This window comes from Denticeps clupeoides, chromosome 14 (assembly GCF_900700375.1).
Source record: "Denticeps clupeoides chromosome 14, fDenClu1.1, whole genome shotgun sequence".
Taxonomy (NCBI): domain Eukaryota; kingdom Metazoa; phylum Chordata; class Actinopteri; order Clupeiformes; family Denticipitidae; genus Denticeps; species Denticeps clupeoides.
Window position 1 is genome coordinate 18,478,667 of NC_041720.1, and position 18,402 is coordinate 18,497,068.

The 18,402-nt window shown below is 40.4% G+C and overlaps 3 protein-coding genes across 3 annotated transcripts; 1 reads left to right on the top strand and 2 right to left on the bottom strand.

Moving 5' to 3' along the window:
- The first annotated feature begins 580 nt into the window (after positions 1–580).
- Positions 581–5,547, top strand: rd3 (retinal degeneration 3, GUCY2D regulator). Its single transcript, XM_028953615.1, has 3 exons — positions 581–686; positions 944–1,272; positions 2,771–5,547. Exons 2-3 carry the CDS (start codon positions 983–985, stop codon positions 3,144–3,146), a joined length of 666 nt encoding a protein of 221 aa, XP_028809448.1. The 5' UTR covers positions 581–686; positions 944–982; the 3' UTR covers positions 3,147–5,547.
- LOC114763827 (suppressor protein SRP40) lies at positions 4,865–8,476 on the bottom strand. Its single transcript, XM_028953616.1, has 7 exons — positions 8,306–8,476; positions 7,911–7,995; positions 6,218–6,379; positions 6,004–6,065; positions 5,760–5,849; positions 5,530–5,622; positions 4,865–5,425 (listed from the first exon to the last, which is right to left on the bottom strand). Exons 1-7 carry the CDS (start codon positions 8,306–8,308, stop codon positions 5,375–5,377), a joined length of 546 nt encoding a protein of 181 aa, XP_028809449.1. The 5' UTR covers positions 8,309–8,476; the 3' UTR covers positions 4,865–5,374.
- Positions 8,477–9,844: 1,368 nt separating this feature from the next.
- On the bottom strand, positions 9,845–17,718 carry rhag (Rh associated glycoprotein). The gene is made up of 10 exons (XM_029002202.1): positions 17,485–17,718; positions 14,452–14,635; positions 13,416–13,566; positions 13,182–13,329; positions 12,666–12,832; positions 12,463–12,600; positions 12,198–12,325; positions 11,932–12,005; positions 11,157–11,230; positions 9,845–10,971 (listed from the first exon to the last, which is right to left on the bottom strand). The coding sequence occupies exons 1-10, from the start codon at positions 17,654–17,656 to the stop codon at positions 10,897–10,899; spliced, it is 1,311 nt and encodes a 436-aa protein (XP_028858035.1). The 5' UTR covers positions 17,657–17,718; the 3' UTR covers positions 9,845–10,896.
- Between the last annotated feature and the right edge of the window lie 684 nt (positions 17,719–18,402).

Sequence of the window (18,402 nt, forward strand, 5' to 3'; positions counted from 1 at the left end):
TGTGGCAGTAATGAAGCGTCTGTAGATGTGTACAGCTCAGGATTTTTCATGGCCCTGGAATTATCCAACCAGTGCAAGATAGGTGACCTCGGCCTGTGACGTGACGCTGCTCAGAGATTAAAGGGGATTTAGGTTAAGGCAAGAACCCTTCCTGTCCATCTGTCTTCGTCAGTCCTCAGATTGGTAAACACACCAATCCTACTATAAAAGACTATATATCTGTAGATATATATCTCTATTTTGCAAAATTGTTGATTAAATGCATACAGACATGTGATCACATTCAGATCTGTGACATTTAAAATGCAACTTTGCATGCGATGAAAGAGACCTGTTAATCTCCATTCGGTGTTGCCAGATCTCATGAAATAAAGCAACCAAAATAAGTGACAAACACACAACGGCTAAATCTGATAGATTTCATCTGGATTTTATTTAAATATTACATATAGACTATAAACATTTTACATTTAATATCATTCATGATTCAGATTAGAAATCAAGTCATTGGTAGTGAAATATGCAGGCTTGGCAACAGGGTTTTATCGTTTGTCAGCGTGTTGCTATGGTTACAGTGCACCGCGTGGGCGGGGCGGAAGGGAGCAGGAGGAAGCGGAGGCAGACGGTGAGGAGCAGAGAAGCTGCATCCCTGCCTGCTGCTGCTGCTGCTGCTGCCATATTTACGCGTGAGTTGATATAAATGTATATTGTAATTGCTGATCCTAATTAAGGATGGTGGATGGAGTTTATTTTGATGTGCAGAAGGCCCCTGCCTCTGTGGAGAGTCGTGATTGTGATCAAATGGAAGTAAAGTCTGTAGAGAGGGAGGAAATGAGAAGTAATCTTGAGACTGTCCTTATTCTGCCCTATAAAGTCCGTTTCAAGGCCTCTGAGGTTTCTTGCTAGCTGAGCCTTTTTCCTCAGGCCCCTTCTCTTCTCCCAGGTCACAGGTCCAGAGGTGTGTACAGGGTCTGAGGGGACTATGGCCTCATGGTTTGGCTGGAGCGAGCCACAGTATCGTAGCCCACGCCGGGACCCGGCGGAGGTGGTGACGGACACGCTGATGCTTGAGCTGAGCTGGCAGCTGAAGGAGGCGGAGCGGCTGCAGCGTGAGCGTGACAGCCAGTACCGGCGGCTGCAGACGGGCGTAGACTACAGCTGGCTCGTCAGCAGCCCCCGCACGTCCTACGACGTCCCCGCCGGGGAGCGCCTGGCCCTGGAGGACCTCTGTGCCAAGGTGCCACCGTCCTACTGTGGTTCTGTCATCCTCAGGTGAGGACATATGGGATTTGATTTAAATCTGTAATTGGCAATGACAGGGATGTTCTGGGTTAAAATGATATTTATACTAACAGATTAAAATTTCAATGCATCAAAATAATTATTGAGAAACTCTCATGCTTTTCCTTTTTAAAAAGACATATGCTTTGCAAGCATATGCAAACCACTGCTTTGATCTTAAATGACCTGTGAGGTTTTTGTCACTTTGTCCATGATGCAAAAAAAAAATTATTCAGTTCTTTTGAGTCGAAATTTAATTTGAATGCCTTGAATGTAGCATTGCTCAGCAACAATTGTACTTGAAGGTCCCTTCTAGCGTAATCCAGGTAGAAACAAGGCTCTTAGGGTATCTAGGTGATGGCCTTATCTCATTTGTTTTAAGTCCAGAGCTGGGGCTGTCCCTGTGGACTGTTGATGAGGTGCTAATTGAAAAGTGCACTTTAATCTCGTGGGGGGAAAGATCCATTGGGAACAAGCATATTAGCCACATGACAACATCCTTTACCCATGAGGACATATACGTAGTTGGGGTGAGTTTAGACCACATCGTCACTTGTCTCGAGAATGAGAATGCAGTGGTGACTTATCAATTGATGCCGATCAACCGAAAACACACAATGTCCCCCAAGTAAGAGTGAATGAAAAATAATAATGAAATATGATCATGATAAGTGTTTTGCTGTGTTTGCTGTTATTAGCTTTATAAAACTCAGTTTTGGAAGCAGGCATGGTGGGTTGAGAAGCGTAGAGGATAAACATGTGGAGATAAGGAGAAGATGGAACCAGTGTCGGCTTGGGGGTAATAAGTGGCTTTGGCCTCCCATCCGGCAGCCACACTGTTAACAACTGACATGTTGATGAGCTGAGCTCTCAACAGCCGCCACAGTGATGTCATCAGGGGATAAACAAGGTGGATTCTTCCCAGCTCTGAATTCGTACAATGGAGTAGAAATTTGGTATTATGGGAATACATGTTTGTGTGTGTGTTGAACTGCTGTGGCAGATTTTTGATAATGTCTGCTCTTTGTATTCAATTCATTACAGACTGTTATGTTGCATATGGATGTTGCTTATGGTGGGAATAGTGTAATATTGATTTACCTATTTTGAACAGCAGTTGGAACAGGTTGTAAATGAAAAGAATGCGGGTGATGTGGAGGTGTGCTGATTGATTTGTCTCTTATCTGTCTCGATCATGCATCAATGTGACCACCATTTCATGAACAAAATGTTTGACACACAAACAGGGTGTGAATGGACATTTGAACATGTTCATATACTTCACACACTGCTCGTGTGGAGCAGAGAGCTGCTCTTTTCCTGTCAGGCTCCTCCCTGCAGAGTGTGGTACATGGATCACTGGATCAGAAATCCCAGTAGAATCAAACTGGGACATCATTTAATGGGCTGGGACTGTGTGTAGTTCGCATGGCTTCTTCCAGCAAATCAGACTTCAGGAAGCCCCATCTCTCCTGCTCTCTCTTCACAGGTTCCGTCAGGTTCTGATGGAGAATGAGCCAGAGGTGCAGGAAGTGTCGGGCCTGTTCCGCTCTGTGCTGCTGGAGTCGCTGGAGAGGTTTCGGGAGGAGGCTGAGGCGCAGCGTCTCTCTCGCCAGTGGAACAACAAGCGCGCCGTCAGCATGTCGCTGCTCAACCTCAAGTCCCGTGTGCGCATCAACCCCTTTGGCAGCACAGTGGGCCTGACTGCCAACGGCAGTGCCGTAGCGGGGTCCCACGAGGCATATGAAGCTGAGGTCAAGACCGTGTCCGAGGATGTGGAGAAGGGCCAGCTGACGGAGAGGACACCCCGAGTCTGGAGCATGCCTGACTTCCGACACCAAGGCATCAATGGACATGCAGGTTGAGGCATAGAGACGTGGAGACATGGAGAAGAAGAATGGAGAGAAGTTTAGGACACTGATAGGTCATAATCGAGCCCTCCCTTTCTGCCCCTGTTTGTCACTGTGTGGTGACATGGATGGGTTTTTCGGGAGCTCACCCTTCCACAGTGAACAACTGCATATAAAAGCCAACCCTAGCCTTTAACGTATCGGAGATTTATAAAGAGATTAAAAAAAGGCACAACTATAACACTTAACTCCTGTAATCCCACAGGATTATGTTGGTTATTTTGGTACGCACATTTCATACATTTAGTGATTTATTACAATAACTGTAGTTATGTAATGTAGTTACGTTAGACAGAAAAGGAAGAGTCTACAATTCTGTACTAATGTCATGACACATGTGGCTCTGGAGTGTTTTTTCACAATATTTTTGTGATTCGTTTTACTGTAACTACTTTTCTAATAGTCATGTAGCATAGGAATAATACTGTGGGATAAAAATGCCACTAGAAATTTAGCAAGCACATCCCCTTGAAGAAATGAAGCACCATTCATATTATCAAAAAAGTGAAATATACACACTCACACATGTTCAAAAATAGAGATCATCTTCATGTGGTACTTTTTTGTTAGTATACATTAAAAGATGAATAGGATTGATGATCTGGTAGCAGTGGCACCGGTCCTGGTGGTGGATAGTCAACAGTCAGATGTTGGAAGCAGCAAAGTTGGATGAAACTGGGTCAGATCACCTGTGGGACGTTCCTGGCATGGAGTGGTTATGTGGCCTGTTAATAGTTGACAGGGTTGTGGTGTCCTGGTGTGATGGATGAATCATGTTTTCATTAACATCATGTGGATGACTGGGTGTGTATGCATATAAGGAAGACACAGCACCAGGACACAGACCATGGGAAGAAGGAGGAAACTGCATAATCCGCCTTGCCACAAAGCAAATAGCAGTTTGAGTTTTAAATGTTGCCTTGCCCTCCAAATTCTCCAGGTCTGTTCAACTGAGCTCCTTAATAGACTTACAGGACTGAAAATAATTACTGACAGCCTGGATCACTTCTGAGGTCTAGTGGAGTTCATGCCTAGGTGAGCTGATCTGATGACTCTAGTGGGACCTACTGACTATCTGTAAGAAAGTGTGTATAGTTTTACCCATCTTTATTATTTGTTTTAAGATCAGTTGCTTTTTCTTATTGGCTCATATTTCATAATTGCTGTGTGCTTCGTGGATTTGCAATAGAACTTTTCGAAGATAACTGATTTTTGAAGGTCATGGATGATATAGAAAGGGGTCATAAATGAGACCAAAAAGGCTACTGAATACAAACTGCTCCTTAGTTGAATAAATGGTCAAACTGAAACTGCCAAGAACTCAGCTATAAGTAACCTGGAGAAGGTGTTTACAATGAACTGCCAGAATAGGTTCAGAAATATTCTGCCAGCAATAAATAAATCAGCTGACTCAGAGTGACAGATGGTTTATTATTTCAAATTTCAACATATTCCATCCTATTTCCATCTCCATCAGAAATTGGGGACATATCCACAAAATTACCTGCATAGTTTTAACCCAATATAACATAAAACACAATAAAGCAAACAAACTGCACTACTGAGCTGACTGCTGATGGCCAATAACACTTTAAACTTACAAAAACTACTGAATATAGAGGAGTCTGTTGTAAAGAACACAACAAACAGGACATATTACAGAAAATGAGGAATCAAATGTTGCAGAAATTTTATATGATTACCAACAGGATCAATCAACATACAGGGTGATGCATTATGGAACATTATTCTGTCAAATAATGTAACAATACTTCAATTATTTTGGAGCTCGCATGTTATTATTGTCATGCATTAACATTGGATGAGTTTGTGTTTCTGTAACAACTTACTGAGTAACACCATGTGCTGTGGTAAAAATTGAATAATGTTGTAACACAAGTTACAAGTAAGATGCAATATATAACATTTATGAAGTAATAACTCAAACATTACAATATGATCACTGATCACAAATATGTTAACGGAAGCTGGTCTCTCCCTGAGTACGATTCTGGGGACATTTTCCAGAAAGCTTTAAATGTATTAAAAGGATTACAGAGGCAGAATCTGGTAAGATTTCTCTGTCCCCATGTACAAATGATTCTAGAAAACAGGGACCTGTTCACTAACAGAAGGAGAATTCTTCCATCCGAAAAGACACAGGAATCTACAGAGCACAACAATCAGTATGTGGAATTGAGAAACTCTAGAAGTTCTGCACGGTTTTTGTCCATCTGCAAGGAGAAAAATATATGGTGAGCTGCAGGACCTCTTTCATAAGACATATAAATTGAACATTCACTGTGCTATTTCCTCAATGCAAACATAAAACAACCACCTGCTTGTCTTTCTTTGACTTCTTCACTTTCATTTTGATCTTCTTCCCTGAGATCATGCTGTACTTGCCACCTCTCTTTCTGCCTTTCAGATACTGTAATAAAAAATAGCTATTAAGATCTGAAAGAACAATAAAAATGCAGTTATGCTGTAAATGATTAATGAAGTTCCAGAAAAACTAATATTTCATATGAAACAGGGTTAGGGTGGACACTCAAGATTAAGTAACACCTTGGATATTTGGACAGGCCCAGAACCCTCATCATCTCCTTTGAGTCGCTTGTTCTTCTTCCTTTTCTTCTGCTTCTCTTTTTTTCCTTTCTGTATCAAACAAAGCCTCAATAACTTCCAAAATAACATACAAAATGTTCATAATCCTGTAAGAATAATTACTGAATAAAGTACAGGATGTGTGGGATATAGAGTAGAAAACGAGACATCAATGACAAACAGTATATAAGAAGAGAAAGGTCACTTTTTTATGCTGTTTCTCCTTTTTCGTTTTCTTTGAAGTTTTCCTTGACTTGCTGTGGGAATCTAAAGACAAACATATGTTTAAATGTTCAAATAAGTAGCATTAAGCTGAAAAACAATTCATATGCTATTAATGTTCTGTAAGAACAATATCTAACAATAAACACACACACACACACACACACACACACACACACAGGGACTGTACAACTCACCACTGTTACTGGAACTACTTCTGCTGCTGGAGGATGAACGAGATGATGATGAGGATGAAGATGATGAGGAGGATGAAGATGATGAGGAGGATGAGGAGGATGATGAACTGGATGAGGATGAAGACGACCTGCTTCGGCTATGTTTTCGCTTTTTTTCTCTACCTGGAGAACAATGGGGAATTTGTCAACATTTCCACAGCTTTTATTTTTTCCAGTATCCTCAGCTCAAAATGCAATGTGTCTATCACAATCCAGTACAACACATCATTTCTTTTAACATCCAAAAACTGAGCAATGAATTACATAGGAACAATGCACTTTAACATAACGCTATTATAACAAAGTAAAGATGACAAAATACACTTATTCTAAAATCAAACTTTTTACTCAAAGTCAACTTGACCAAATTCCTGAAACTCTAAAGTTATTCTGATTAAATCCCTGAAATCCTAAACTGAACCTGACCAAACCCCTGAAACTCTAAAGTCATTCTGATTAAATGCCCAAATTCCTAAACTCAGCCCAACAACCCCCCAAAACATGAAGTCAGTCTTATTAAAGCTGTGTATTATTTATTCTTCCTATTTTTAAACTGCTAATAAAAAAAAAGTCTGGTTTTGGATCAAAACTACAAAACTAGGACAGGATTTGATTTAAATATTTAATTGCTCAAGTTTATGTGACCTGGAAAACTAGTTACAGTTTTAGCAGATTTACCACTGGGTATACACTGCGTGGTTTTAGAGCCGATTTAGAACTCGGTCTGTACGATCACAAATTCACTCATCCTGATCAGGCTGGTCATAAGGATATCACTACTAATGTGGGTTCTTCTTCTGCTTCCACTACTGGCCTAGAGGTTAAAGAAGCGGCCCTGTAATCAGAAGGTTGCCGGTTCGAATCGCAATCCACCAAGGTGCCACTGAGCAAAGTACCGTCCCCACAGACTGCTGCCTGGGCACCTGTCATGGCTGCCCACTGCTCACCAAGGGTGATGGTTACATTTACATTTAAGGCATTTGGCAAGAGCCCTTTTCAAGAGCGACTTACAACGTGCTTCCATGTTACAATCGATGAAGTGATCAGTTCTGGTTCACTATCTCACTCACTTCCTTCCCATAACTATGAATACAATCTTTTTTTCCACTCTGTTGTAGTTTCTATACATAAATCACACAATATGAAAGTTACAAATTAATCTAAATATTCTCTAAAGGTCTTAAGCTGCCACTTAAGCTGCCATCACTTCACTTCTTCTCATTCCGATGTGTTCATGTTGTTTTAAATGAAAATACATGGGCTACATGGAAGACCCTGCTTATGTTTTCAGTAGTCATGCCTTCTTCTTTCAGAGTTAGTCGTTTTGTTCCCCTGAACAACACGTAACTGTACATGTCCAGATCTTTTGTTGTCTGCACGGAGATGGATCGTGACGACAACGACCGCTACAGGTAAAGTTGTTGTGAATAGCAGGAAAAAACTTCCGTGTCACATATGCCCGAGCAATTACATATTTAAATCGAATTCGGTCCTGCGGTCCGTTTTTCCATTTCGTAGTTTCGTAGCGTCGTAGGCTAAAATTAAGACATTTTTCATTTATTTTTGGATCCGATTCACAAACCTTTCCATTTTGATTATAAATTGAAAATGTAAAGGCGTATTTGAGTAAATTCCTGAAACGCAGAAAACACACCCCGACTCGGCGATCGTCTGCTCTGCTCTGTGCGGGAACTTGACTCGCTTCTTCTGGACTTGGACTCGGACTCCCCTTTCGCTGACTGGTAATGAAAGAAATGACACGGAGCAGCGTTCAGCACCAACTCTCCAATTACTTCATTAAAATGTACCACAGTTATTATAGCGCTTAAATACGTGACCAATTAATTTCATGAAGATTTATGCTAGCTGAATGCAGCTCAACATGAAACTATCGCACCTCGCAATACACTGCAATATCTGCATAATGTTAACGGTGCATTATAAAACAGACAGGAGCTGTACTGCTCTAATGAACTGTGCAACATCCTCCCTGTTTCCATGTTTTAGCCGACAGGCTAACGGTACCCAAAACTAAGCTTCGGCCCTTACCATTGCAGAAGCTGTAAGTCCGCTTATTATTTCGTATCTACAAATAACTGCAAAACTAATTCTTAGTCACATGAGCTACCAGACATCTAATGAAAATAAAAAATGACGCTCAACAGCAACAATAACAGAGCGAAGCCATGTTTCCCCCCACAATGCACTGCTTTCGTAAAGTCAGAGGTTAATTCCGGTTTGAGCAAAACCCAGAGCTTCGACGCAACAGACGCCTCATGACCGACAGTGTCGTGCGTAAGCCACGCCGCCATCTTGTGAGTGGCTTGGCCGAAAGAAGACATCCGTCTTCTGGCTACCCAGATAGGTGACTGAGTAGGGTTAGGTTTAGAATTATAAAAGTAATTTTTTCATCATTGATTGATCATGTCCACCAAATTAAACAGACTTCACTATCTCACTCACTTCCTTCCCATAATTTCTGAGTCCTGGTACTCCAATCATGGCTGTCGGAGTCCATCCCGGGACACTGAGCACAGGGTGGGGACTCACCCAGGCCACTTCAGGGCACACACACCCTTCATTCACACCTGAACAATTCAGTCGGCAATTTACTTACTGTGGAGGCCTTTGGATGGCGGTGGAAATCCATGGCAGCATGGGGAGTGTGTACAAACCAACACAAGGTTCAAGCCATGATTCAAACTCACAACCTTGGAGGTGTGAGGCCACTGTGCTAACTACCATGCTATCGTGTGGCCAGATTGAGGACTTTGCTTTTGTGCTGTAATGTACAATAATTATCTATATATACAGTACAGGCCAAAAGTTTGGACACACCTTCTCATTCAATGTTTTTTCTATATTTTCATGACCATTTACGGTGGTAGATTCTCACTGAAGGCATCAAAACTATGAATAAACACATGTGAAGTTATGTACTAATAAAAAAAAAGGTGAAATTACTGAAAACATGTTTTATATTCTAGTTTATTCAAAACGTCATCACCTTAAATGGTTCTCCAACAGTCTTGAAGGAGTTCCCAGAGATGTTTAGCACTTGTTGGCCCCTTTGCCTTCACTCTGCGGTCCAGCTCACCCCAAACCATCTCGATTGGGTTCAGTTTAGGTGACTGTGGAGTGAAGGTCATCTGCCGCAGCACTCTCCTTCTTGGTCAAATAGCCCTTACACAGCCTGGATGTGTGTTTGGGGTCATTGTCCTGTTGAAAAATAAGCGATCGTCCAACTAAACGCAAACTGGATGGGATGGCATGTTGCTGCAGGATGCTGTGGTAGCCATGCTGGTTGTGCCTTCAATTATTAATAATTCCCAAAAAGTGGGAAACTAGAAACTAGAATATAAAAAATGTTTTCAGATATTTCACCTTTTTTGTGTTAAGTACATAACTCCACATGTGTTCATTCATAGTTTTGATGCCTTCAGTGTGACTCCAGGTGTGTCCAAACATTTGGCCTGTACTGTATGTGTGTGTGTGTGTGTGTGTACACATAAAACTGTTAAATTAAGAAAGAAAATCATTGAGACTATAATGAACATATTTTAAATAAGGATAAGCACAATTTTGAAAGTTGTTGAAAAAGGACATTTATTCATAATCAAATTACTATTTAAATACAATTGAAGTAATTTTTTTTGTTACTTAAACATGACAAGATTCTAGTCATTCTCTAAAATGGCAAGAGAAGAGCACTAATCTGGGACCCGATTCACAGAGGAACATATTCTAACTTTATTCATTATGAACCCACAGAATGAGCTGGTGTCAGGTCAACTTAAGAGTTACATCTAATATCTGAAAGCAGACAATTGTGAAAGAAAATTACCATTCAGGCACGTAATTGAGAAATAAACACTTTCACTAACCCTATCTTTAGTCTGTTGTCTTTGCTCATTGTCTTGCTCTTTGTTCATGTCAGGGAAGTTACAGCAGTGTCACCACCTGGTCCAGCTGCCAGTCACATTCACACTGTGACAAGGTGCCTGTTCATTACTGCTAGTCAGTATCAGCTTCCACAAAGGTGCTGGAGGTTAATTTTTGGCTACAAACATTGCCAAGTATTTCTAATTTCTTTCTACTCCATACAGGTATTAAAGGAAGCATGTAGCTGGTGTGACCTGCTCCGCTACAGAATTATGCTGTACTGTATATGAATGGTTGGGTCTAATAATCTTAGTGTTAGAATGGAAATGTTCAGCCGGAACATGACGTTATATGACATATATTGGATAGTTTAGTTTGTGGCTCAGGTTATTAAAACCACAATATCATAATTTTGTGCCAAAATACAAAGAAATTCAAGGATGAGCACAACCAGACTATGGTCTTTGATATACACAATGTACAAATATAACTCATAAAAATATATCAGGAGAGAAGAAAGGTTTGTGAATTTCTGAATTTTGGTGGAATGGCAACAGGAGAATATTTGAAATGTATTTACAGTAACATGATAGTTGCCTGAGTAAATACACAATGTTGTCACTCCATTAGTAGATTCCCTTAAAATGTGGGAAGCAATTTGAGAGAACAGGATTAATATTGGTTCAGATGTATACTTGGTCATCCATTCACTGCTCTCACAAAGCCTGTGATGCCCCCTGTGCCTTGGACATTTTTATTTAAGCATCTGTCTTGTTTTTGGAGTGATCTCCATGAGTCAGACTCTCTTCCTTTTCTTCCTCTTCCTCCGGGACCTGCACAGAGTTCACCGTATGATAATGGCAAGTTTTGGTATACAGAAGAAGTGACCCTCATGTAAAAATATTCAAGTACATCCTGTGCACATTACATTCTAAGTGTAAAAAAGACATTGCAGAACAAATAAAAGGCAAAAACATTTTTAGGAGGGGGGACAGTGTGTCAAAATCACCAGGCCTACCTCCCAGAAGACTGAGTCGTCATAGCAGTTCTGATCAGGGGGTTGACTCCAGATTGGGATCTTCATAATAAGACCTAATTGAATACATAAATATTCAGCAAAGTTGTAACACACAGTGTTGGGGAGTAACAAGCTACATTAGACGTTTTCCATAATTTACGGTAATTAGACAGAAAAAATCTGTTACAGATCCGGGTCTATAAAGTTGGAATTGAATTGTGTCCAAAACTCTGCCTATATGTTTAATAATAGTACTGTAGCGGGAATCATGGGAGTGGTATTTGTGTCAGCCAATCAGCACTTGGTGCCTATAAAAATCCCTGTGAAGTGGACATTGTTACTGGGACGGATATAGTTCCTCACGTTATTATGCTCTTGAATGTTAAATATTTGATTTAGTAATGGTTTATAACTGTATGATCTTACAGTAAAATGAGGCCTGACCTTCTGGTGGCTGTTATTATTTTATCTTATTTAAAATGATAAAATAGAAGGATGCTTATTCATGTTTGACAGTAGTACTGGTGTAAGAATAATTAAGTTAAGAATAATTTGCAAAAGTAATCATGTGTAGTTCATTACATTACTTCATATAGTAATTGAAATAGTTACACTACTATTAGATTTGAAATAGGGTCTTTTGTAATGTCTTCCCAACACTGCTAACATCAAAGACAAGAAAACAAATCCACATAATAAACACAGAATTAAAAAGATTTAAATATTTAAATTCAGCAAACAGTAATACAACAGAGTCAATGCTGAATCTACCCACCAGTGATGGAACCTCCGACCAAGGCAAATCCAAGAGTTGATGCCAGGCCTGCAGCCTGGAGGGTTGCTGTAGTTCTGAGGACAGTGGAAAGATGGGAGACTTTTGTGAAATGTAAATTGTACTGGAGACTGACATATCATTCATTCATTTATTTCTGCAAAGAGGGAATTAGATGCTAGTACTGTCTGAAAATGATGATGACAATTATGCACAACTCATATAACCACAATCCTCAGTAGAAGAGTAAGAAAAAATAAAAATATTACTCTGAATTTTCTAGTTTGCCCAAGGCGACAGCCACAATGCCAGCAAGTCCTCCCAGAATTCCTGGCATGCCATGCAGGTTATGAACTCCACAAGTGTCTTGGATTCCTAGACTAGCTGCCAGGATGGGCTGCAAAAAATAAGAGAAAAGAGGACAATGGATTTTCCTTACTGCCCTTCATTTATTTTAATTTAACAAACTGGCTATGAAGGGATTTTTTTGTGGTTATTTCATTTGTAATTTACCACCATGTCAGTTTGACTTACACTTAGGAACTTGAAACCAAGTGTGGAGATGATGCCAGCCACCAGGCCAATCAGCATGGCTCCAAACGGCCCAATACTCATGTTTGCACAGGTTCCTACCGCAACACCTCCTGCCAGAGTGGCATTCTGAATGTGAACCTAAATGGCGGAGATATCATTCAGTCTCTGTTAGACATGATTACAATCATCTTTCCGTGACTCACCATGTCCAGTTTGCCCCTGTGTTCCACCAGGCTGGAGGTAGCGTAGGCTGCCAGAGCACAGGACGCCAGGGAGAAGTAGGTATTGATGACAGCTGTGAGTTGGGGCAGCCCGGGTTCAGCAATAGCAGAGTTGAAGCTGGGCCAGAACATCCACAGGTAGACCGTTCCTGCAACCATCAGAAAACAAGTCACTTCTAACACATGTGGACTGTGAAACAGAAATTATATTATGCATGAAATCAATTTGATAAGTAATTTCATAGTCTAATCATGGACACATTCGAATGCATTGAAGGCCTCAGTAAATGTATTAGACCACAGCTGTCGCCTCACACAACCATCAGGGGGCGCGAGTTACCAACAAATCCTCCTTCAGGTCACTATTACCTGGAATAAAATGTTTTACAGCGCTGCTTCAATGTTCTCAAAAGTTATCAAATGGTTTATAATAAGCTCAAATACATAATTCAGCAAAAAAAATGCATGAAGGTTAAATTTTCAGATTGCTGAAAGTACCGATCATGGCAAACAAGTCGGAATGGTAGACGGATCCCTCATTGTCATGGCCATTCTTAAGACCTGGACGGTACAGCATGCGAGCGACGGCCAGACCGAAGTACGCTCCAAAAGCGTGGATGGTCATGGACGCTCCAACGTCAGACACCTGTTTGTGGGACAGTACAGTGTTGTTCACTCAGTCATAGTAGTTCAGGAATGACCGAGAAAAGGCGGGAAATACCAAACACTCACATTGAGTAACCCAACCACTATGTGTTCGTTGATACAGAAGACGGTGATCTCCAGCAGAGTCATGATGAGGAGCTGGACTGGGCTGGTCTTGCCCAGCACGGCCCCAAAAGAAATCAGAACAGTGGCGGTGCTGAAGTCAGCGTTGATCATGCTGATGGACAATAGAATTATAACATAAGCTTTTTTCTGCTTTCATAATACCTTGGAGTCTCAGCACGAATATTAGCAGAACTCAATTTATTGTTGAAACACATGCTCGAACTTTTCAGGCCTGGGACATATTAGGGGGACAAGTTTTATACTGACCCCCTGACAACAGGAGATTATTTTTCAAAAAGTTTTCCATAAGATAAGAAAGTGGTCATTAGAAGATAAAGACTCACTACAACCAGCGCCGTTAGATTATGGCTACGGATTTTATTCTGCAGGTCTACACAACAGGACAGTAAAATCAGCCATTTTCAGCGGGGATTTCATCACCCCACCGCAAGACATCAAGTCTGAGTGGAGATTTTTTGGATTCTTTTTCTTATATGTGAATATTATAAATATTAATATTATTATTGAACAAGTGAAACAAAAACAAACATAATGTAGCTTTTTATACCTGAAAAAATCATACTAAAATGTATTATGCACAACTAAAACTAGACTGAAATGAAACAAACTGACAACTCAGTAATAAAAAGGAATGAAAACATTTAAACTACAATAACTTTGCCTCTAATCAGAATCAGAAAACTTGATCCCAGAGGAAATTGCTTATGTAATGACAGCCACAACACACAGAGACACTATAAATATATAATATAAAATTAAACAATAATAAAATAAGTTTAAATAAAATCTGTAGAGTTGCATAGTATTGCACATAAAACAGCCATGTTTTGTGTTTTTGGCCCTTGTTTTTTATGCTCAGTTTATTCATTATTCAGTTCATTCAGTTATGCTCAGAATATTCATTCAGGTTACATTACCTGCTTTATTTTAATCATCACCTTTAACATATTTAATTAGGAGCACATGAAAAATGTACCTTTCAATGCTGACTTTAATCTTGCCATGGTCAACGTGCCAGACGTTCTGGAGCAGGAGACCCCACTGCAGGCCAAAGGCGGCCAGGAGCAGGTTGATGCCCACGCTGCTGAAGCCATAGCGTTTCAGGAAGGTCATCAGGAAGCCAAAGCCAATAAAGATCATCACATGGACGTCCTGGAACACTGAAGGAAGGAGACCATTTGCTTTGTTGATGCCTCTTATTTGAAGAAGCATACAAATGAATAAATCTGCCACAATTTCTAATTAGAATTGAATTATTGTCTCATGTACATTTATCCACCCTCAGCCATTCTTATACTCACTCAGAGATAAGATGAAACCAAAAATCAGGAATATTTGAACTTCAGGAGAATTTCAAGAGAGCCAAAAATTTTCTAAAAATGTGCCTGAAGTAAATTGAATCATGTGTGTACACAGCGATTGTCCAGGAAATGATTAATTTTTCAACGATTATACTTATTTATAATTTGTATTGTGTTAAACTCAGTATTAGACGCATTTCATAATGGACTTCATGGAAAGAAGTTCCCAGATAGGATGTTTAGCATTATTTCTGCTGTTGGGTCACAATGTTAAAGCCAAATTGCCAAATGTGCCAACAATGTCCATTTAAGAAATGGAAGAAGGTGTCCTCCATCTTTGTCCTGCCATGTATGTGTCATATGCGTTCTTTTTCTGGAATGTAGAGGGACCTATATTTTACAATCAAGTGATGTCTGCAGGGACTAGTGAGACCGTGAGACAGGACTGTCTGCACCCCTGTGGTGCTGGATCAGAGTTTCCAGAACTCTGGAGGAAGCCAGCAGAACCCAGAAGCAGCTGAGATCTTATCCTCTTGGCTGTTTTTTTGCACATCTGGAAAAGCCAGTTAGAAATGATTGCACACAGGGAACAATCAGGCTTCCCTCTTTCCTGTTCTTCCTGTTTCCTTTGCAATTCAATGCCATAAGCATTGGGACAAGGCATGGAGTTTGTGGATCTGAACCAAATATACCTTCTCAGGAAGTAAAACCTGACAGGGTTGATTTTTCAAAAACGTGCCTGCACAGGGTTTGTCCAGGTCCCAAATGAGATGTTATCATTACCAAACATTATTATCATCACCTTGGAAGATCTCTGTGCCTAGAGGAAATCTCAACTCTAAACTAGTCAGTGTCCACTGAGCATTAATGGAAAGCCAGCCTAAACAGGAAGATGCACTTCAGTCAGAAATTCCTCTCTTGTCATGATTACGTTATGTAAGTCTTTGAAGCAATTATGGAATCTCTGTTGTTAAATTTCCTGCATTGATATAAAAAAGATTTGATCTTGTTTGTTTGTGAATTTGTTTTCTACAAAGCAAAAATTGCTCCACACACACATTTGCTGTCAAAATTCTGAATTTTGAAAAGCAGCAGAGATATTGAATTCCCATAGTGGGTCGTTTGATGTAACCCAGTCATGAAGGTTATGTTTTTCTACCTTGACCCTTTCGACTCTCCTGTTTGATCACTATGTAAGAGTAGTGATGACATGCTGAGGGACAACCCTCAGTTAGGTAATATTTCACAGACAAGCCAGTGGATTATGTGGCAAATCCAGACAATGTCATGAATTTAGATGAAATTGATTGACTCTGATCTGTCAAGTTGTTCCCTTTGGGTGGTGAGTAATGAACACTCAGTCATCACAGAGCAAGCTTCAGTGCATTGGAATCACACAAGACATCTGATACCATCTTAAAAGTTTTTTTTTTTAAAGAATGGCCTTTTATTCTTTCACAGTGGAGCTGTACAGTAACTCCCTCAACACAAATTTGTCCCTAGATGATAATCACAAATTTGGCTTTTTTTTTCTAGGTCCTCAGAGTATTTCCTTTTCTTTGAAGCAGTAATTGCGGAAGTCTGGAATGTTCTTTGTAGATAACCATCAACATAATTTTAATTCCCCAGATTGTTCTCACAATCTGGCTGTGCTGTTACATTAATTCAGGGACATTAACATTTTTTCATGTTAATTTACATTATGTCATGGGTAGTCAGTTAAACCTCATTATGCACAGTAACATATAGGGTCACAGTATGCCAGTTTATTATAATTAGATCTTGGGGGGATCTACATCATTTCATATGGACAAAAACTAATATCATAAAATTTCAGGCATCAGTTTTACATACATAGCAGTGGATTTCCACTGCAGTAGAACATGCTACAATCAATTAGCACCAGTTTAAGGCACCAGTAATCTGTCATTGAAAAATGAGTGCGGTGGGCATGATGCCAGTTTAGGCATGCACCCTCCACCCAAACTGCAGGCTCCACCCAAGTATCAGCCCCTGGAATCATTTTGAATATTTTGAATGATTTCTGAGTACTCACAGCAAATTACTGAACAAACCAGGGGAACATTTATACATTTATTGCAAGAGAAAGAAAGGGTGGTAGTAGCCTAGTGGGTAACACACTCGCCTATAAAGACTCAGGTTCAAATCCCACTTACTACCATCGTGTCCCTGAGAAAGACACTTAACCCTCAGTGTCTCCAGGGGGACTGTCCCTGTAACTACTGATTGTAAGTTGCTCTGGATAAGGGCATCTAATAAATACTGTAAAATGTAAATGTAAATGAAATACCATTAGAGCTCATACCATTAGAGCTGTATTTTCTCCATAACAGAAAATACAAACATTTTATGTCTCTTGGATTTTAGGTGAATTGTCCTTAAATGAATCAATATTAAAAAATGTTGTCTAAAAAGATCTTTCTCTCTTTAAACCTAGAGTTCATTTAAGCAGCACCTTGTCTGCCATGGATTGAATGAACTCTTGTCAGTCAATGAAAAGAAACCCCAATTCCATTCATTTGAATATTCTGTCCTTCGTAACTGAAAACCAGCTCTCTTCAGATGCCGTCCAATCTCACAGTCACATCACCCTCACACCAGTCCCTCTGGAACTTAACCACACACTGAAAATGAAAGGGCTGACACAGTGACAGCATCAGGGGTTGGATTTTCCCTGGGTTACTTACTGGGATACAGAGACAGGGGCGATTCCTTGTGCGTGCTGTTTTTGCCATGATCATCGTGGCCATGGCCGTCGTCGTAATCGACAAACACCGCATACAGGATGATGGTGATTATCTCCAGCGTCAGGGCCAGGATGGGAAACTTGAGCCTCATGTTGGTGGAGTAAGATGGCATCCTCCTTAGCGGGACTCTCTCTCACCCTCTCCGTCTGTCTGTCTGCCGCTCGGGGCTCTGGTTTTAAGTCTATTGCATTTTCTGTTGGGGGCCAATGACAGGCAAGAGAGGTGCAGGCTGGCTGGTCACACCCTCCCGTACTTCACTCATGGGGATGGGGTTCCCTCCCTCTCTGTCTATCTCTCAACCCCTCCTGTTATCTTACCGGCGGCAGCAAAACAAGAAGTGTCATTAATAGTGCAAGACAACACGCCTTTAATAGAGCTGGATCCAGGTCTCATCAGGACATTTTTTTCTTCTTTCCTTGACCCAATGGTAAATATTTAAAGGCAGTTCATAGCATCCAATCTCCTATTAGGACCAGTCACTCCAGTTCTAGATTGTTTCTCAAAGAATATCAGGATGAAACAGCCTCAGCCTGTTTGGTTCTAGAGAATGGTGTGGCTGCTCTGATTCTTTGGGTGTTCAGTGGTAAATTACAATATTTTTAATTACAATTCAAACAGACAATCAAACTAATTTGCATTACATTTACAACAAATGTTATATCCTGGAAGGGGGTCCCTCTGTATCACTCCTTCACAAGGTTTCTTCCATTCTTTTTTTCTCTCTCCTAGAGTTTTTCTTTGTGTGGAGTTTTTCCTTGTGTGCAGAAGGGTCAAGTGTGGGGGGTGTCAACTGTAGGGCTTGTCAAAGCCCATTGAGACATCCTGTATGTGAGTTTGGGCTATATAAGAAATAAATGT

Coding starts and splice junctions, on each gene's coding strand:
- rhag (XM_029002202.1), bottom strand. CDS start 17,656: ATGCCATCTTACTCCACCAACATGAGGCTCAAGTTTCCCATCCTGGCC. Junction 14,636..17,484: donor GCCCCTGTCTCTGTATCCCA/GTAAGTAACCCA, acceptor TCCTTCCTTCAG/TGTTCCAGGACGTCCATGTG. Junction 12,601..12,665: donor ACAGGGGCAAACTGGACATG/GTGAGTCACGGA, acceptor TCCGCCATTTAG/GTTCACATTCAGAATGCCAC.
- rd3 (XM_028953615.1), top strand. CDS start 983: ATGGCCTCATGGTTTGGCTGGAGCGAGCCACAGTATCGTAGCCCACGC. Junction 1,273..2,770: donor TGTGGTTCTGTCATCCTCAG/GTGAGGACATAT, acceptor CTCTCTTCACAG/GTTCCGTCAGGTTCTGATGG.
- LOC114763827 (XM_028953616.1), bottom strand. Junction 5,850..6,003: donor AGGAGAAACAGCATAAAAAA/GTGACCTTTCTC, acceptor TGTTTGATACAG/AAAGGAAAAAAAGAGAAGCA. Junction 5,426..5,529: donor AGTCAAAGAAAGACAAGCAG/GTGGTTGTTTTA, acceptor TTCTCCTTGCAG/ATGGACAAAAACCGTGCAGA.